Here is a 21,639-nt window from a genome sequence, read left to right as displayed (position 1 = left end):
CCTGTTTTTTATTACAATTTTGTTTTGGTTTATCAATGCTCACTGCCATGTCAGCCCACAAGGTCTACTACTAAGTACTTTAAGGTGTGCTGAAATGAAAGTTATGCAGTAGTATGTTATGTATATACAATACAGTATAATGTTGGACTTTATCTGCCAGTGACTGGTTTATCTAAAGGGAGTGTGTTAAATGAGTTTGGCATGGTGCCAGCACAGTCTCATTATGAGTCTCCAACAACTAAAACCTTTAATATGAATGGGTATCCACAGCTGCAAAATGTCAGCGTGCTTTGAGGCGTAATTACCTAAGGAAACACATGAAGTTGACATGTTTGAGTTGTAATTAGTCAAAAGTGTTGGATGGAAGTAAGCAAATAAGCAACTGTTTACTCCATGATCACTCACTCTGTCCTCTGACCTTGTTCTCTCATGTCTGGGGGAGGGTGATGCACAGCGATGTGACCATGGCGTGCTTAACCTCTTCCTCTGCTCTGGCTCAGTTGAAAAATAATTCATTTGACTTGATTTAAATAGTGGTTCCATAAAATAATCTGGTGTCAGGTGACCTACAGGGGACGTCCTTGTCAATAGTTGTGGTCGGAACCTACTGGGCCATCCCATAATAAAGACATCTCCGGGACAGCTTGTAACATACAGTTCTATATTCAAACTTGATTCTGCTCCCCCTTTCAGAGCAGCCCATACTCAGTGTACCTGTTCAGACATGGTCCCGGCCTTGCACTCATCCCTCTGGTGGGTTTGTAATTTTCAAATCTCCTTTTCCCAGGGTGTGGAAAGCATAGTCAGCATCAATGAGAGGAGGCCAGAGGAGATGAAGGCTGTTCTCTCTGTCTGGGGATAACTGAAACACGAGGGAAAGGAGGAATATCGGGTGGTGGGGGAGAAGAAGGAGGAAGAAGAAGAAGAAAGGAGAGGAAGAAGAGAAGCCTCCTGAGGTCTTCATACGGGATCCAGATTAGCGATGTGCTCCTCCGTCAGAGATGACCTCATCCCTGGACATTTCCCTCTCTCTCTGTCTTTCTCTCTCCTTGTCCCTCTGTCCTTCACCATAGCAGCTCCCATGCTCCCAGAATCGGAGCCGTGAGAGGGCTCTGCAACACACATACCCCCCACCCACCCACCACATACACACACACACACACACACTCACACACACTCACACACGCCTATTATACACACTACAGGTACACCAGTCACTTTGGGTCCTGCTCATGCTGGTTGGCCAGTGCACTGCAGCTCCATCTTCAGCTCTAGATCCAGAACATGAAGAGGCCCAAGCAGCAGACTCAGGCCCTGAGCTTTCTAAGCTTCTTCAGCCGCAAGCCCAAATCTGACCCCAGGCTCGATCGGCCTACTGGTGCCCAGACCAAGGATGAGGTGGCCATTACCCTGACCCCGAGCGAGCATGCAGGACAGGTGAACACTTTACCCAACATGCTGTGTGATTTTTTGAGTGTATGCAAGAATAAAGGTGTATAATGTGTAGTATGTACCATGTGCATGAGTGTAGGGCTATCAGTCAGTTGACAGATTTGAACCACAAGATGATGTTGATGGTCATGAAGTTAGCACAGTCTTTCTGTAAAATGATGTATGTCTTGTTTGATCTATCTTAAACCTAGGCAACAGTAGGAGTGTTTGTCTGTGTAGTTATCATAGTTTTTCTGCTGCAGTAGATTTTAACAAATAGTTTTCTTTTGGTGGAGTAACTGTTGATCTTGGTCCACTTATATATGGAAGCTTATCCCCCCTTCCCCCCTCCCACCCAGCTTTCATCCATTAGTGTTTCTGTTTAATTAGCAATTATTGCTTATTCTGTTGCCCAGAAACAGAGAAGTATAAACGACATCAGTATGAACAAACTCAGACATGCGTGTGCAAACGCACACGCACGTCTGCATGCCCGCACACACACTCACACACGCATGCACACTCACACACAAATAATAATAACTATTTTAATTATAACTGATATGAGTTGCTGACTTTACCCACGAATCTCGCATTGTTTGAGCAACTCAGAAACAGTGGGAGGTAAACATACAGCTCTGAAATTAGTGGGTGAAGTTTTCAGATATGGTCGTTTTTACATGTTTAGATTTAGTTTTCTGATTGCAGATGACAATACTGCTATATGTCTCATTGACAGGACCAGAACATCACAACAGAAGAGAGCGGAGACATTGGAGTTTCTGGAACAGAAAGAGCTGGAGGAGGGGGAGGAGAGGGATGGGCGATGACAAGAGGTGAAGGCGGAGCCACCGCGGAATCTGGGGGCGGAGTCAGCAGTGATTCCACTGGTGTCCTGTCCCTCTCCTCTTCCAGCCAGGACCAGCTATTGGACGAACACCTAGAGGAGTGTCCTCTGTGCCTGCTCAGCCAACCGCGCTGCCGTTTCCCACGTCTCACTTCCTGTCCGCACCGGGCATGCTCAGACTGCCTGCGCCAGTACCTTCGAATCGAGATCTCAGAGAGCCGGGTTGGCATAGCATGCCCACAGTGCCCCGAGGCCATGGCACCACTGGATGTTCGCGCCATCCTGGACGATGGAGCACTGCTGGAGCGCTTCGAGGAGTATCAGCTGAGACGCTTTCTGGCGGGGGACCCCGACACGCGCTGGTGCCCGGCACCAGACTGCAGGTGAGGTTTCACCTTTTCTAACTTGTTTCCTGACTGTTGTGTATCTTATCTACATACTGATGTCTGTAGCATCAATCATCCTGTCTGATAATTGGTTTACAAGTCATGGAGGCCAATTCATATTTCATTATTATTTCACAAAAATTGTCTACTTACCTCATCCATTTGTCCATGATGGCCCCCACAAGGCCCCTGCATCCAGGCCACCACAACACTAATCTTCCTTAGTTCTAACAGAGTATTAATTGATTCACCCCAATTACATACTGAGTCAGTCTATGAATTAAGCCAATTACAGCAAGTCATTTTGCTGTCATCTGTCAGATATCTCAAAAAATCCGCTGACAATGACAACTCATGTACCCTTATCCTATTCATGAAGGGAGACAGAACAACAAAAATTGAAACATTGAAGCCCATTGTCTTGTGACAGTGCAGCATCTCTTTGTTCTCAAGCTACACTGAGGAAAGAACCCTCATTCCGCTGTTTTGTTGTTGCTGGAGACACACTAGCATGATGGAGCACATATTAGACATGCATCGCCATGGCGCCCAGCGTTGGGTGTCCAAGGGAGGGAAACAGGATAGGGCCGCTGATGGGAAGTCACGATGGAGAGAGCGTGTTTGTGTGTGTGTGTTTATGTGTGTGCTGTAGTGGGGTGGTTGACTGTCTTTGTCAGCCATCTCTATCTGGCCTGTCTGTCCCAGTTCTCAATGTCTGGTCTGCTACATTCTGAATAGGCTGTAGGGCTGGGGCTTAGATCAATACTCCAATTCATCTGGCATTGCGGCAAATTTACAACTTGAATTACAGACAATAGGCCTCCGGTCTGTGCTGTAGATGGTTGCACGAAGTCTAGTTTTCATCCCTTGTGTCTGAAAAGGCTGGTTTCTCTCTCAGCTCCCCCCCCCTCAGTGACACAGGAGGTATGATGTATGAGAGTATGATGTTAGGTGTAAATCCTGGCAGAGTGCTGCTGTGAGCCTGTTAGATGTGTCGTGTTCCATGACGACACACACATTCCAGAAGTTCTTAGTGGCATGAGCTTAGCAAGAGATTACCATATGTCAACTAATGGTGGGAGGGTGTGTGTGTCAGGGCAAAGTTTTGTATTTATCATGTGAACAGTGCAACACAGGTTATCCTTGGCAATTAAAATATTTTGAATTGGCAAAGAAACAACTGTGTTGAGGCAGACAACACTAAAGAAAAAAGAGAAAATACTGTATTAATTGCTTACATGCACTTCTATGTTCGTGATTTTGTGAAACGTTACAGATTGTGAGAATCAAAACTGCATTTTTAATGGCAATACGTGTGTCAATCTATTTCCGTTTGATAAGCTCTTTTTTTTGTGGAATGACGTGCGATGTGGAGTGACACCATATCACATGGTGATCTGTATATGTAGCAATCCAGTGTCATGTACTGCTAAAAACAATACTTGATTGCATTTGATTGTCAGGGAACCAAATTGAGCCGTCCCTTGTCAGCCAACTGTGAGGAAAATCAAATGCACGTCAAAGATGAACACATCAAGATTTCGACCACTCCCCCGCCCCCCACCCCTCTCTCCAGACGATAAAGATATCACCGCATTTTTGCCACAGGGACGTTTTGATGCTTTCGCACCTCTGATGTGACTTGGTGCTGGTTGTCATGTATGGTACCTTCTCTCCACAGCTATGCAGTGATAGCCTACGGCTGTGCCGAGTGCCCCAAGCTGAGCTGCGGCCGCGAGGGCTGCGACACAGAGTTCTGCTACCACTGCCGGCAGCTGTGGCACCCCGACCAGACCTGTGACCAGGCCCGACGCCAACGTGCCCGCCACACCTCCGGTGGCCACGATGGCTCCACGCTCTACGTGTTCAACGAGGAGCCAGGGGCAGGTACCAGCAAAAATAGTACTTGGCATTTATATATTATAATTCACAGGTACTTCATATAATGCAGATCGGCATAGTATACTATAGTTTCTGTATATACTGTAATACAGGGGTAATACAGGGGTAATACAGGGGTAATACAGGGGTACCTGACATAAAGCAGACAGACATGAACAGAGATGACGAGATATGACACTAGAGGTTGGAATGATGCTTCCAGTGCCTCTTTGGTAATGAGCCGTAAGGACGTACTGTGGGATTCCAGCTGCTTTCCTCACCCTCCTGGGATTGTCTCTCAGAGAGCTGTTCCTTTTCTCAGGGTTAAGGTTGCAATCCAGGTTGGTAGCCGGGAATCTATGAAGACCTTTGTGTCATTGCCTTTCAGAAAGGCACACAACATCTCAACATTGGTTATCCTTGATAAACATGAATGTGATATGTGTTCTACGACTCCTTCGTCTGCATGGGGCTCATGTGCAGCATGCTGATATATAGCTGAAAAATACAATTTGGTTGGATTTGATTGGTGATGTCCTGCTGTGAATCTGATTGGTGGATTAGATAGGTGGATTTGATTGGTGATATCCTGCTGTGAATATGATTTGGTGGATTTTATTGGTGCTTTCCTGATTCTGTGTTTCTTGCTGCAGATGGGGAGGAGATTAAGGCGTGCCCTCGCTGCAACGCCTACATCATGAAGACCAATGACGGCAGCTGCAACCGCATGAACTGCACCGTGTGTGCCTGTCAGTTCTGCTGGCTCTGTATGCAGGAGATCACCGACGTGCACTACCTCAGGTAGATAAACAGCAACCATGCACACAAACACACAATCTCACAATCACACAATCACACACACAGCATTTTGTATTATATGCTTAAAAACAGAGCAGTACATGTCTGCTGGGCATTTAGACTAATATCTAAGTCACCTCAGCAAACACACTCTTATAGCCCACATGGTAATTATCATCTGTGAGCCCTAGGTTATCACTTTCCCATGGAGTATACTTTGTGTTCTTTGGACACAAAAATAAAACTGCCTCAGACCAGGCCCTGTCCTGCCAGTTTCACTGCAGTGTCCAGACAATCTGTCCTCTGGTGTTGCGCAACTGTAGCACTCTCATGCCACATGGATTGGCACATGTTTCAGGCTCTGAACTAACTTGGCATCGAACACGGGGGCTTGTTTGGCTTTGCAAGACTGCTGGTCTTGTAGAAATACGACAGAAGAGGTAGTCAGCCGTGGATGTCTGTGCGTGTATGTTTTTTCTGCACTACCTTTACTGCATGTTGAGTTTGGGGCGACATTGATTTTTCCATTCTTGGACGGGAGCCAGTGCTGACTTTTCATCAATTAATCAGCTCTATCTACATCCATGTTCCAGGGTGCTGTGCTACCCAAGTGTAGGAGATTGGCTAGGACTGGATTTGCTCGATATACAGGAGAGCCGTGTTGTGCTGGCTCAGTGCCATGTGGAAAGTGTTTGTGTATGAGTGATGTGTGTGGGGGGGGTAGTGCACAAATCACACACACTGGCTGTGTGTGTGACCTGTTTAGGTTTACACATGCATGTGACTTACAAGTGTAGATGTCGTACACGCCTCTGCTCTCCTCTCTCTATTTGTACTCTTTGCTTTCCTCTCTCCTCCCCACCCTTTTCTACCCTGTCCTCCCCTCTCTTCTCTCCTCCCCTCTCCTCTCCTCTCTCCTTCTCTCCTCTCCTCCCCACCCTCTTCTCCATGCAGGTTGTACCCTTGTCTGTCCTACAGACAGCTTCTCTCTAGGAATGAAGGACAAAGCTTTTAGCATTTCACAGCAAAACCCATCAGTCAGGTTCTGTTGCTCCAACAGTCTAGAACCGTGTTATGTGCCCCTATCACTCTCCTGTCTAACGCATCCCCCAGCAGAATGTGACATTTGCTATGGCAATTCAAAGTAATACTGTGTATGTAGAACATTTGCATGAAAACAAACACACTGTTCATGTTGCAGTGTTTTTTTGGATTTAGATCGACATAACAAAATCATAATATTGTAAAATATATTTTATGATATTATAGTATCATATTGTTATTTGATATCCTTTGTTAGATGAATATCGTTTTTATAACAGCTGGGGTTGTCATATAGAGCCCTTAATCTGATCCTGGATCATTGATCCAAAGCAATGTCCACCTGCCGAATTGAAAGTACAGTGCCTACAGAGGACATAAATCAATCAGGTTGAACAGTGCAAAGAAAAAGAGATGAAAAGTATGTATGATATCATGCAGAGATGGTTAGATGTGATGTGGCAAGTTGGACAGGAACCAATATCTTTCCCTACATGTTTTGTCCTTTTTCCTTACTCGTCTACTCTTTTTTATTCATCTGTCTGTACAATAATGGAGTAGAGCATTATTGCCAGCCTGCCAGTGGTCAGGCTGCCATTTGGACTGGGTGGGGTTGTCAATCCTCTGTTACATAGGCAGGTCACAGCCCCACTGTCCTCCAGCTAACGCCATCACAGACAATCCAGGGGTGTGTACATGTGTGTGTGTGTGTGTGTGTGTGTGTGTGTGTATGTGCTGCTGTCATTTAGTGGACATTTTTATGACTATACATAAAATACCATAGTTCTTTTTTTAGTTCTTTTTTTGCAGGACACTTAGGCCTGACATGAATTTCTGCGTTTTTCAAATCACGTACTATTTCTATCTTGTGTGTTTACCTTTTCATTTGATTCAACATAAATGCATTAATCTGTCCTCTAAAGTTTTCCCCTTGTATTTCTGTCTGTGTTCCTTTTGTGAGTGTTTTTCTCTGCATCATATAAAGCACTTATGAAGATGTGTTTTCTAAAGACTTCCCCCCTTGTGCTCTCTGCCAGTCCCTCGGGCTGTACCTTCTGGGGGAAGAAGCCCTGGTCTCAGACACGGAAGGTTCTGTGGCAAGTGGGCATGTTGCTGGGGGCGCCAGTCATCATCTCCCTCATTGCTGGCATCGCCATACCCGTCATCATCGTGGGCATTCCCATCTACATGGGTCGTAAGGTACAGTTCTTTCATTTTCACAATGACAATATTTATGACAGAAAGAAGGGCCTCAAATCTGCTAGTTGCCTAAACCCTTTCCCCCTTGTTAAAATGTTTTTTTTTGGTTAAAACAATAACATTCGCTACAATGCCAGATTATAGTTTGATATGTAGCAAGAAACCCTTATCATCCTGTTTACAAAGGGAAAGGCATTTTTTTGAAAATATGACTTTTTCCTCCATATGCTAGTTACAGCATTCCCATGAAATGGAAGAGGGATCTATTCCATCTTGTCTCTCCTTTCAGGTCCACGGCCGCTGTAAGAAAAACAGCATCTCAGGAAGCAAGCACTACTTGACAGTGGCGAGTGGGGTGATGATGTCGGTGTTCGTGTCACCTGTCATTGCAGCTGTCACTGTGGGTAAGGAAGAAAAAAAAAGAGTAAAAGCTAAAGCGATGCAATTAGCATTTTACGCCACATTTTATTATTCTTGTCTCATTATTCTTGTCATATGAGTCGTACAATGACCAAGTACTGAAATAACAGATTCTTAAGACTACTAATATGACAATAATTTAGTCACGCCAAATGTTGTGAAAGTTTCAATTTGTTACGAGTTCATCAGTGTTGGCCATCTGACCATGTCACATGCCACACGTCCTCAGAGACGAACAAGAGCAGCTTGTGTTGGACAGCAAAAGGGATAAACATTTTAGACAAAAACAACACAACATTGGCCTCAAGACATGCTAAACGTTGAGCAGATCTCAGTGAGGTGAGGGAGCCCCGGCCAGAGTGCTGAGTCAGAGCTTGTCTCCTGTCCAGAGAGAGGCCCCAGGATCTCAGTGTTCTCTCTCAACCAAGCCCCCGCTGGCGCTCAGGGCTCTCCATCTGGGAGCTGACACACACAAACACACACACGCATGCAAAAACACACACACACAAAGTGTGTTCACAGACATACAAACACATTGTGTACACACACATATGCTCCATTTATTACAGTCATTTACTATACACATCTCTCTCTTTCTTTCTCTCTCTTTCTATCTCTCTCTTTCTCTCTCTCTTTCTCTCTGTCTCTCTCTCTCTCTCTGTCACACACACACACACATACACACTCACATCCACAGATGGTCCATTTATTACACAACTGTATACATATCCATTTCTCACATACACAACACTCCCCCAAAATGCACACACACACACACACACACACACACACACACACACACACACACACACACTTCCTCTTGTCCACACAGACTGCAATAGCCCTATGCACACAGATTCATGATGTGTCACCTATCCTCAGACATGTCGGTCTCCATCAGAAGGCCCCTCTACCCAGGAGGAAATATCCTGGCCTCCAGCCACCCCGGCACTGTCACCACCATCTCCACGCCATGCACTGATGGGCCCACGTTAGGCACAGTGGCGGCACTGCCCTGTCCCACCTCCCTTTTTCCATCTCCTCCTACATCCCTCTCTCAATTTCTCACTTGGCCCTCTCTCCAGCTCCCGTGTGTCTTTTTGCATTCTGAGTCTGAGCCATCATTCCTCTTCTCTCTCTCTCTCCCTGCATCTCCATCCCTCTCTCACAATCCTCCATCACATTTCTCTCTCTATCTCTTTCTCCCTTCATCTTTCTTGCTCTCTCTCTCTCTCTCTCTCTCTCTCTCTCTCTCTCTCTCTCTCTCTCTCTCTCTCTCTCTCTCTCTCTCTCTCTCTCTCATTCTCTGCAGCGGGTCAGTGGTGTCAGAGTTTCCCAGCTCCAGTGCTAATGCGTTATTGCTGGCCCTTTGTCTCTGATCCTGTCCACACCGTCTCTCCCAAATTCCTGACTCATTCAGCAAAGCATAATCATGGTTGATAGGGACTCGTTTGCAGTAATAATATCTGGGTTCAGTAGTTGTTTAAGTGTTTGATAAACTCTGATCCTGGAGATTTTGAACTGAGTTGATTTGCAATAGATTTATGTCGTTAGCTTCTCTTTTATCATGAAAGATCATACATTTTATGTGAATTGGGTTTTAACGATAATGTTAGCTGTGTCAAACTAGTGTTGTTAGCACGTGAACTTTATGGTTGTCTACGAGGAACATGCCACTCCTCTTCTGGTGGACAGCAGTGATCTGCGCTGCCTTCATATCACAAGCTTCTTCTTTCTTGTAACAAATACTCAGCGGAGAAGAAGCGGGGTAGATGATACAAGCGCAGAGCACACTTTTATTAGAGGCACATGCAGAGCAGGCAGAATGCAAAAATGATGCTAGGCAGAGTTCGGTACACGGTGAGGCAGGATGGCAGGGCAAAGGTACCAGACGACTGAAGTAGATGAATCCAGGGCAAAAACTGTCCTGGGCAGGTCAAAAGGGCTGGTCAAATACAAAGAGCAGAAAAGGATGAGGCTCAAACAGTAGGCAGATAAACCGGTCCAGGGGTCATACATGGAAATCTAAAGACAGAACAAGGGAGGAAATATAAATGGCTTGGTAATGAATTCTACAAAAAACAATACCTCACAAAGCACCAAGGGCAAATGGGAGTACTAAATAGAGGGTGCAAATAGGTGACTCAGTACTCAGGTGACTGTGATCTAAGAGTAGAAATTGTGTTCACGACAGGCGGGTTGTGTGTGTGTTTGAAAAGGAACTGCAGGTAGAGGGCGTGATTGAGCTGGAGGATGATTGAGGGAAGACCTAACATTTCTCATGAATGAATAGAGTTACAGTTGTGTGCGCTGAGTTGGTGGTGATCACCTGTTTCTCTTCTGCTTGTGTTTCAGGTGTGGGGGTGCCTCTCATGCTGACGTATGTCTACGGCGTGGTCCCCATGTCGCTCTGTAGGAACGGCTGGTGCCGGCCTCAGACCGAGCCCCCTGACTCTCACAAGATACAGCTAGAGGACTTTGCCAGCTGTGAGTAGCCTTCGCTTTCCCAATTAGAGGTTCTGACATTGGAGGCTTGACCATGTGACAGTGCTACAGTCTAGCTTTGCTATTTGTCTCCTAATGGCCAGTTGGCAATAGTGAAATTCATTAATTAATGAGCATCTGGGTACAAACATCTCCATTGCTCTTTAACTGTCATGTAGGTTTTATAAGGAGAAAATAAAAACGCTGTACGGTATAAATGTTTGAGATTGAAATCAAGACAGTTGTGATGATGTTTCCAGTATGGCCTGTTCTGATGAAGTTCCAACTTCTTTTGAAGATCTTCTATTTTCTCACGTAGTCAGTGACCACTGGACGGGTCAGACCAACCCTGCGCTCAGTGACACCAGCGTACAGGAAGTCAGAGTCAGTGTACAGGAAGTAGGCATGCTACCTAGTACTAGCTCCACCTCTCCAGAGCAAGACAACAGTGTGGGATTGGACGAGGTGAAACGCCATGGATACACCCACCAGGACAGCCATTCAGACTGTGAGGTGATGGTGACTGACTGCTCGCCCAATGACACACAGACTTTTGCCTTGCGGTAAGTGTCTCTCCTCTGCTTTCTTGTTTTGAGGACATTTCCTTTTCCCTTTTTTGTGTTAAGTAAAACATACTATAAGTCTGAATGTAGTACTTATGGCTAAAATTGTTTTTATGGTAGTTTCCCTCTATAGTAGTCAGTCTAAAGCTCACTGTAATTATTCTTTAAAAAGCTCACAGGAATGAACAACCTTGGGTGCCCATTAAAAAAATACAGTGCCAACACAAGTCAAACTGTTGCTCAGTCTTGCGCGTTATATACCAGAGAGAAGCAGGTCTGGTTTGGGCTTATTTCAAAGAGCTCTCTACCAACTCAACAATACCTTGATTGAAACATGTTCAGTATACACTATATTGGTGTCATGTGTACTTCATATGCACAGGGAGGGTGCCAACATCGAGGTGCGTGTGGAGATCGAGGCCCATCCCCGTGGAGCCCGCCAGCCTAGCCTGAGTAGTGTCTTGTCCAGCCGCAGCCTGTCGGTGGAGTCGCTGGCTCACTCCCCGTCCCAGTATCAGTCCCAGGACTACCTATGTGCCTCAGAACCGGACCGGGGAGGAGGTGGAGAGGGGAGAGAGGAAGGAGGAGGAGACGGAGGAGAGGGGAGAGAGGAAGGAAAAGAGGAGGGGAGAGAGGAAGGAGACAGAGACAGCATGCCAGTCTTTGAGATGGACAGGGTCTGAAGTCCTGCCTACATTAGGCCATGCCCTGCTTTCACTAAAGGCTCCGCCCACCAGCTGCCTTTCAGCCATGCCCTCTAATGGAAAGGCACTTGGGATGGAGAGAAAGAGAGAGGGAGAGAGAGGGATGGATGGATGGTGATAGAAATAGTGTGGCTGAGTGACTGCGTGAAAAGACACATTTTTGTGCATGTGTGTGTGTGTGTGTAAGGGGGAGTGTAAAGACTGAAGGGGAGTAAAAAATGAATGGTGGGCAAAGAGTGATACATGAGATCTCACCAACAATCCACAAGATAGTCATGAATAACAAACCGAAATGACTAATAGCATGCTAGCTGACCAATGTGGTGGGTGTTAGCATAGTTTTACATCTGCCCTGGTGTGTCCCTTCCTAACACTACTCTATTTAATTATCAAGCCTGTCCTCTGGCTGAACCGTTGTACTTCTAGTGATTTGTACTAATTAACCCGCTTGTCAAAGCAAACTAAAACAGTTAAAAGAGACTCAAAAGCATGATTTGTTTTGTAGGGGTAGCCAAAAGACATGACATGCAGCGCTACCTACCGCTGCCTGTGAGATTATCAGGCGCTTCCCCAAGCTAAGGAGGTGCTGTGAGCCAGTGCGAGGCGAGCGTATGCCACACACATCTTCCTCTTGATGTTGGCTCTGGTGTTCTCAGGAGTGTGGGTCTGATTATGCAAGTCTCACATGAAAAAATGCATGCTTAGCTGTCCAGCCTTTTTTGGTGGAATTTGCTGAAGAATGTATTGTTTGTCAGAAGTAAGCGTCTGGGAGTTGGACCTCTGGGAGTGGGCCCTTGATCCAAATGCTTGTTTGAGTATATTTGGTCAATGACATTCGAGGAACTGCTATCTGGTGATGGTGTCAGCATATGATAAGTGTCACTATATGACAGTGACCACACACTACAGACCACAGAAGGACCATAAGATGATACAGTGAGCATATTGTGAGATGACCCTCAGATGACAATATCTCCTGGTTTGAGATCCTATGTCTTCCACTGGCAGGAATAAGGCGAATATAAACTAAGGGGTCTCTCAGTGATTCGTGGTCGTTTTACAGAGGCCAACTATTATGGTGGGGTGGCACTCTCTCTCTTTCTCTCTCAGATTTGCATAAATGTAGCATATCACTGACAAGCATTAGTAGCACAGCGATTTTCAATTTAGGGCTCCGAACATCTCGAAAAATGAGCTGCTGCATGCCTCCGCTCCTCGCTGTGAATCTGGGATTCCCACCACAACACATCGCAGAGACACCAGCCTCGACCGCTCCGTACTGCTGCTGACAGCAGCCTTGCCTATGTGTTGAAACCAGCAGAAAAACACAGGAGGAAGGCCCTCTCAATCAACCACGGATCACCAAAGTTCCATCGAACAGCATGCCAACTCAGGCTATAGTAACCCTTCTAGATGAATATGACAAAAATGTACTGTTAGGTTCCTGAGTGTGAATTACCTTGGAGAGATGAACCTGTGGGTAACAATGGGTCTTTACATAGACCGTGGGAAGGAAACAAAGACTGAATGAATAAAGGTTTCACCATGAAGGACGAAACATGACCGTGTGTTTGTGTACTTGTTTTTGTTTCTTCAGCAGTAATGACACTTTCCTCCTACAAGGTCCATCTGGATTTTCACCTGTTCTGTCAGACATGACAAACATGCCTTGATGGCATTATTAATAAAATTGAATTTTACAGTATGAATGATATTATGACTAATTTTATTTGTCTTATACGCTATTATTTAGGTGGAAATTAAGTACTTTTAGATGTTGAGACATAATGTAATTCCCAGCATAAACCTATAGAGGGCACCACAACACAACTAATTGATCACTTCAATTGACCTGTAACTTACACAGCCCTCAGAACATTATCACATAACAAAAATTTGCTGTATTTACACAGACATAAACATTCAACATTTTAATTTGAATTCCAACAATATGATATTATATAAAGTATATTATAAAAAACTTCTTGAAGTTATATGAATTAGAAGTTAGATGAATTATTTGGAGCTCATGGAAGCTCAATATGTTCAGATTATTGAAAATCTAATATTATTAGCCTGCACTTGAAGTTCTTGATTGGACCACAACTATTTTCTTAAAGGTGACTGGACGCACATTGCATTGACACTTTTGTTTGTATTCATATGGTGCGTATGCTTTGAAAATTGAACATGTTAAAAACAAAAGCCAGTAGACAATCAGTTTTAACGGTTCTGTAATGAGCTATTTCTTAGTAAAATACAACAAAGAACACTCAAGACCATGGGCGTGGCTGCAGGGAGCGGAACACACCTTTCACTTCAAAAAAACACTTCCCGGTTATCAGTTTCGCAACGGGATGGGCTAAAGGGACTGCGCTACGATCATTAAAGAAGGTAGGGATACGGACAACGAACTCCTTCCGCACATCACTCCTTGAGCGTAGCCAACGGAGCAAACCGGAGGTACCGTTTTCACCTGCTTGCCAACGGTACTGGACGGAAGCTACACCGTAGCATGGATGCTTTGAAATCTGCAGGGAGAGCAATTATCAAGAGTCCCGGAGTTCCGCGGCACACATGGGGAACTTCAAAGCACGAAAGTAAGTGTTTTCTTTATTATTCTGTTGGTAATTGTTTATATTACACTCACTGTTTTAAAGACACAACAATGTAGAAGAAACATGAAAACCTGTCACATAAGAGCATGACAATAGGCACCATGCACCTTACAGGCTATATTGAAGATAAATTGACTACACTTAATTCGAATATATTTTTTAATCATCAATCCTTATAGACGAAATCTTGCAAATTCTTCTATTTCAATGTCTTTTATTTCCGCTCATAAACGGCAATATGACACATTTCCTGGGTCCTAACGCCAATCCTGTTATTACTCTACCTCACGCTCGGTACTTTAGCTTCCATTATGAAGCAATACCTGGACTTGCACAAAATTGAGAGAAGTTTGCTGTTTCTGCAGTGCTAAAGTGAAATATGTGAAGTTGAATCAGGTTTCATAAACGTATAGTGCCAAGGAGTAGAATAGCATAGTGATGATGACCATGCTGTATTCCTTACATGTTTCTATTTTAGAACATACCTACCATGTGCATTAATGCAGCAAGAAAGATAAAAGAATAATGCCCATCCTCCACAATCACAACCAAATACAGAACACTTGTCCTCCTTTCTCTCGCCATTCCCTATTGGTCCTTTGTATGTCAACTTTGCTGCTACTGGACAGTTTATTCCAGTTTGCTGGTTTACTATAGAGGTCAGAGAAACAGCCCTGTGTCACATTATAACAGACAGGAGAAGAGCGAGTTCCGAATCAGAATCAGAATGGGATTTATTCGCCATGAAAGTTTGCACAGACAAGGAATTTTCTTTGGCAGGAAGGTGCATACAATAAACATATAGGGACCTAAAATTTAAATATGTGGACTATCTATACTAAGGGTACATAAACTAGCAGTACTAAGTACTAAGTTGCGACTGTGCTTGAGCTCATAGGCAGCTCTGGCTGTCACTCTGATGTGTGGAGTGTTTGGTTGACGACTTAGTCTCCAGGCAACAACACTTTAACCTCATACTTCTGTGTGACAACCTTCACACTTTTTAAGAGCTCTTGAAATCCACACAGACTAACACAGGGTGAAAAGACCCACGGAGGACGTTTTTGTTATGTTCAGTTTCCCTTTAAACACAGTTTTTATGAAGATACTTTCTAGAGTTGAGGCATGGGAGGCCACCTGGAATTAGAGCATAAGTATACGTACAGTATAGAAACAAGATAAAAGCTACATTTCCTACATCGTCAATCAGTATTTCTGAATACTGCCTGCAGACAGCACACACAGCATCTCAGTAGATGTTACAGACTGACTCATTTAACAGCCGCCATTCAGATGTGCGCAGCAGCTTGAGTCATTCTCCAAAATGAGGTAAATTAATTATTAAACTCAAGTGCGAGCCTGAGGGATTTAGATATGGTCTCAGTGGATTATTATTGCAGCAACTTCCCAGTTGTCCGGGTGTCATCTCATCAAGGACTCTCATGAATTTGAACACAGGCTGTCAAACAAGCTTCTGCCAAGGAGGAAGTTGGGTTTTATTTTGATGACAGGAGACATTGGCTGATATAGTTGTGTGCTGGTTCAGATATGATGAAGAGGGGGAGCACGAGAGAAAGTCATTTGAATTTGGAGGGGGATGGGTTGCTTAGTGGTTGGTAAAATATTTGTTTTCATCCCTGTCCACTTTGAGGACCCCCCAACACGTAACAAGTCAAACTCTAATTTTTTACATACAAGTTGTTAACTTGTATTGGCTTTGAGGAAAGAGGATCCTAGGTCCAGTGTCCAGACATGTACACACGGATTGCCAAACTTTACTGAGGAACAATGTGGGCCTGTGATTTCAGGGGTGCAGATGTATTGCTTTACAGATGAAAGGGGGAAGAATGAGTCTGGATTAAGAACAACAAAATGGCCTGATATTTCATAAGTCTTCATTGTCATAATCAAAAATCAACTTCTATCTTTATCATCGTAATCATACATTTTATCCTCCATGTCATTATTAATGAAAATGTTTTCCAATGAACAATATCAACGAAGGTTCTCGTGGCAGCAGCTTGTCTCATTATCATGCCTTCTAACAGATGATGTCGTCATCCTATCACAAAAAAAACATCCTGACGCATGAGTCAGTTTGACGTTAGTGTGAGCTTCTGTTATCAGAATAAGAATCAGATTAAAAGACACAATGACAATTATTTCCCAGTCATGTGCAACTTCCAGAAGAGAGAAGCAGTGGCTAGCTGTTGAAATGAAACGTCACCACAGGAATCGGGCTGCAAGAAGAAATGTGACCACAGCAGTAGCAGTGAGAGTGACAGCTCGTGTCCAGAAGCTACTTAGCTGTCAATCTGGATAAAGGATGACCTTTCTTTGCCAGCGTGGTGGCAATGTGTCAACCCTGGCAGCTGGGAAGCAAACTGAGTTTAGCACCCTGTGCCAAATATTAATAATCGATGTTATTCGGTGTAGAATGATTCGCTTAACCCTCACAAATAATATCGTTGATGTAGAAATTGGACAACTTTTATGTCTACATCTTATGTCCATAATTTGAAATATTTACAAGGCTATTGAGGATGTTTTGACTGTGAGAAGAAATGTGGCCAGTCTCCAGCAGATCTCTAGCAAAACATCAGGCGACTATAAAACAAGTGACCGATCACCTCATTCAACCGCAGTAATGACTGCAGATTTTAGGCTAAGTGCATTGTTGAATAATTCAAAACGTGCTTGGCCATTGGCCCGGTAACCTCTTAATTATACTCTGCTGTCTGGTCGCTGTGTCATACAAAACAAATATCAAGTCAAAACACAGTCTTAGTCATTTAATGTTTTTTCCTCAATCCTCTGATGGATCTTAATTTATTTGACATTATTGCCAACAATGTTCTTTCAAAACCGACAGGGTAGCCTACTATCAGAGGAAAGTGCTATTGAACCAAATGTGTCAATCACAAAACTAAACAAAGGTTGTTATTTTGTAGTTGGACTTTAGCACAGTGCTCCCATGGTGGGTGATTGGAGGTTGCCCTAGCCAAACCAGCTTAACTGACAGAAAAAACCCCAGTTCCTCTTGTCCAACCCTTTTTCGTCCAAAACCAAAACTACAAGCGCAGCATTTCCTTGGCGGTTCCTGTTGGCCATCATCCGTCGAGGTCACAGTCTCTGGCAGCGCTGAGGAGGACACAGCACGTGCCTGGAGTGCTCTGCTAGTTGTCCTCTTGGATCCTGTCATAGGAAACAGTGGCGACCTTTAGATGTCCCAAAAGGTCAAACCTGACTGCTGCTGGGTACAGGACTGCTTGCTACATGCTTGAGCTTTGGTCCCCAGCATATCTCTGGGGGGGTGGGAGGGAGGCAATGCACGTCAGTGTGCTGTACAGTATATGGCTGCTGGGCAACAGAACAGCTTTTTAGTCCCTGTGGTCACATTTATTATTGTGTTGTTGTTGTAAAAAATAATCCACTGTACCACAGCTGAATCATACAGTAAAACAACATTGAATTTTCAGTTGTGACCTGTTCTGTACATCATCCCCTTAAGCAGAGCTTCACTGAACCTATTTCGCTCCCTGTAATGTCAAGAGGCAACAAATATGTACAGAAGAGTGATCTATAATTGTCCAATTCCGCAATCGCTAGATCAGGAAGAAGGGAAACTTGGGTTAGTGAGCACGCCAGCGGTCTTATGAAACTCGACACTAACTTGACTGAGTGAAGCAAACGGAACTGCATGCTCCGCCCCTCAAGGGGCAATTATCTCTCCCCGAGTCTCATTAAGACACAGGAAGTCATGAGTCAGGGAAATGGCAGCGAGGAGCCGAGACCAGTGACGTAGTTGGGGTGAAAGGAAGAACAATGTAGTGTGATGATGATGGAGAGAGTGTGATAAAGGAGGTGTCAGATGTGCATGACTGTATCACATGGGGCCATGGTAGTGTCTGGAACAAGATGACTATGATGACGATGTCACTGTAGAAGAGATTGGTGTGTGTTGTCCTTCCTGCCCGTGGAATGTTAGCTATGGAACTCACATTGTAGAGCCTTTCAGCCCCTTTTTTTAAAGATATTGTTTGGCCATTTTCAGCTTTCTTTTTTTTGAGAGTGACAGTCAGAGAAAGACGAGAAAACAGGGAGAGAGAGGGGGGATTACATGCAGGAAAGGCCCAGACTGGAATCCGAGCCCCTGCAGTAAGGTCTTAGCCTGTTTGGAACGCAGTCTACCTGGTGATCTAACAGGGCGTCCCAGACCTTTATCTGTGCCAGTATTGTTGATGGAAACCTCTCAGCTTTGTAATTAACAAGAATTCTTTGCTGTTATATGGATATATATATATATATATATATATATATATATATTTTTTTTTTTTTTTTCTCTCATAAGGGCACTTGCCTGCTTTTTTTTGTTTGTGGTAAATTAGTTTTCTGCTTGGTTGCGCTTCACAAATATTGATTTTCAAGCCCAACTGTACATTTATTAAAACTGCAGCACATCATATTCTATTCTTTGCAACAGCTCTATACAGATTTTTACAGACTATTGATTTTAGTTTCGAAGCCCTTGACAGATTTGTAAAGGCAATGCATAGTGTTGTCTAGGAGGAGAGAAAAAGAGATGAGTGCAATTTCAGACCGACCTTTATATGTTAACCAATACAGCAGCGCTTGCCTTTAAACATTATGGGAGTACATTCCTTGAGTACATTTACCCAAATCAATTTACACATAATTGATCTTTGATCATTGCAACAAACTGTATAAAGATGATTTGGGATCTTTGTGCTTACAGTAGATGGGTGTCATAAATAATGTTACTCCCTGTTGTGACATAAATCCTGCTTGTTCCCACACCACCAGTACAAACTATTGTCTCACTCTCCTCACGCTCTTATCTTCTTCTCACCCTCTTCTCTGTCATCTGTCTTTGCTCTTCCAATTCTATTTTCCGTCTTTCACTTCCTACTTCCATCGCTCTCTCACTCTTACCTCTCAAGATCTGTTCCCTCTTCCCGAACCACTCTTTTTTGTGTGTCTCTATGATTCTCTATCTATCCTGGTCTCATGTACACTCAGTCTGACTGTTGAAATCTGCCTGTAAAGTGCACCTCTACATGAAACAAATGGGTTCCCTGGCTTGAGGTGAAGTGAATTATGCAACAGGAGGAAACTGAGAAACACTTACACAAGAGGGCCTCTCTCTCGTTTTCTCTCTTTTTAAATGTGTTCATGCCCTTCACCCACACTCACACATGCACACACACACTCCTGCGTCCTTGGGGGAGAGTTGATGTGCTGACATCATAGCCCTCTCTTTTTGATATCCTTGGCAGCTGTCTGTGAAATGTGATATGCTGTCACTTTAGTGCAACACGCTTTGAAGATGTTCCCATTGTTATTCTGAATGTGTACACAGTCTTTTGGAGTGTTTTTGTTTGTGTGTGCTGTGCGTGTTTGTGTGTGTGTGTGTGTGGGGGGGGGGGGGAGGTTTGTGTCAGTTTGGACAGAATGTTTGTTTGTGTCAGTTTGGACAGCATGTGTGTTGGTCGGTGTGCATTGTGGATGTGTGCATGTGTTAGTCTTCCATTCTCATCCACCAGGAGTCCGCAAATGGGAGCAGCGTTCTGTTCCTTCCCCATGACAGATCACCTGAGATCCTGATACGTCATGTCCCCTTCTGAGCCGAACGACGAGAACACCTCGCCCACAGAACACCACCATGTGAAATATGACCGGGTACAGACAGAACTGCACCATACTAGCAGTACCAGCTGCATGTATGGATGAGTGGAAGGCTAGGAAGGACCTAGACTGAAGAACATAACAAGAATGTCTTATTGCATCTCAGTTAATCATAGCCCTCCTAAACTCTGACAGACTATACATTTGATGTTGGATGTGTGCATCTTCGGTTTCACCCTTGTTTTGAAAGAAAATCTTCTGTACTTAGACATACTTTTCAATAAAAATGCAATACAATAGGAACATAAATCGAAATGCATATTTTGCAAGGAAAACAACGCCTCACCTCACCCATTTAACCCGTGTGCTGCCTTCGGGTCACATGACCCAAAGGTTCGTAACGAACCATCGTTGTTTTTACCCAATACAAAAACAAATAAAAATAATTTTCTTTTAACCTTCGCAATGTGGGGGGTCTGAGACAGCCCGACGCTTAAAAGAAAATGCTTCACTTTGTTTTGTATGCGGTAAAGTTCTCGCAATACGACGGTGGGTCACAATGACTGATAACACAAGGGTTAAAAATGCACCTTTTAAGGGCTAGTTCACCCAAAACGTTTTGAGATCCTGTACATGTTGGCCTTCAGCCCATCTATACTCCCCTTTATGAGCCTTTAACCTCACCAAACTTCCTAAACACAGTAGCTGCTCCCATACACTCAGCAGTAACCCCTTCATTTCCATAAAAGCTCTTGAAACCTGAGTGTTTCAAGGCGAGGCATACAGCTGTGTCAGACTGGCATTCATCAGTCTGATGGAGAGCTCTGCAGAACCACATACCATTAACAGGGATTCCCCTTGGGAAGCCCTCCCCCTAAGTCTCCACCTATTAATGGGGAGCAGAGGAGCTCTTTTTTTGAACAAGATTGGCAGCAGTACTTGGAGGGAGGCTTGCCTCTTCAATGCCTGTCTGAGAGGTGTTTTTATTTCTTTATCGTCGCTACTCTGGGATGGCCATTTTGTTCTAAGCACATGTTTCTGTAGCTTTTTTTCTTGGATCTTTGAATATCACATCCTTTTGATTTATTTAGTTATTGACTGGATTTTAAAAGTTTTCTTAATTGAGCCATTCAATCTTTAGTTTCCAATGATGTGAATAGATTAATAGACGATCAAAGCTCCATTTATATGCAAGTATTGAGATGTTGAGATGAAAGTGACATAAAATTCTGGGGGGAAGATCCATATCAGCGGAAATAAATATAGAAAAAATGGGCCTTGGTTATATTTGCTGCAGTAAACAGTGTTCTAATGCCGGAAAGATTAGCCTTCTGTATGATCACCTCCAGGGTAGGCTTCCCCAGCATGCCCGGCTCTGAATAGTTTAGCTAAAAATATTGTCTAAGCGAGACTTGCCAGCATTGTGCTCTGTTGGTATAGCATATCTCTCAGTATCTACTACATTGTCTGCAGTACTTTTTGCCTTTTATATCCAGGGGGACTGGGCCCCCACAGAGCATGTTAGATGCAAAAATTAAATAAACATGCATTTGTCAGAAGATCTGGGGGTTGCACTCATTAAATAAACTGAGGCAAAGGAGAAATGACACACGGTATTCA

At 44.0% G+C, this 21,639-nt stretch overlaps 2 protein-coding genes across 2 annotated transcripts in view; both read left to right on the top strand.

Moving 5' to 3' along the window:
- Positions 1–1,271: 1,271 nt before the first annotated feature.
- si:ch211-278j3.3 (E3 ubiquitin-protein ligase RNF19A) lies at positions 1,272–13,411 on the top strand. The gene is made up of 9 exons (XM_067241125.1): positions 1,272–1,437; positions 2,171–2,661; positions 4,346–4,551; positions 5,199–5,346; positions 7,422–7,584; positions 7,874–7,988; positions 10,360–10,491; positions 10,787–11,051; positions 11,434–13,411. The coding sequence occupies exons 1-9, from the start codon at positions 1,285–1,287 to the stop codon at positions 11,732–11,734; spliced, it is 1,974 nt and encodes a 657-aa protein (XP_067097226.1). The 5' UTR covers positions 1,272–1,284; the 3' UTR covers positions 11,735–13,411.
- Positions 13,412–14,270: 859 nt separating this feature from the next.
- The window catches only part of si:dkey-71h2.2 (low density lipoprotein receptor adapter protein 1), a 28,588-nt gene continuing 21,219 nt past the window's right edge, over positions 14,271–21,639 (top strand). Inside the window, exon 1 of the mRNA XM_067241134.1 lies at positions 14,271–14,355. Coding sequence (XP_067097235.1) covers positions 14,271–14,355 — 85 coding nt within the window. The remainder of the gene's footprint in view (positions 14,356–21,639) is intronic.

Source organism: Osmerus mordax, chromosome 8 (assembly GCF_038355195.1).
Source record: "Osmerus mordax isolate fOsmMor3 chromosome 8, fOsmMor3.pri, whole genome shotgun sequence".
NCBI classification, from domain to species: Eukaryota; Metazoa; Chordata; class Actinopteri; order Osmeriformes; family Osmeridae; genus Osmerus; species Osmerus mordax.
Note: the sequence above shows the minus strand (reverse complement) of the source record. Positions and strands in the feature narration are given on the sequence as shown.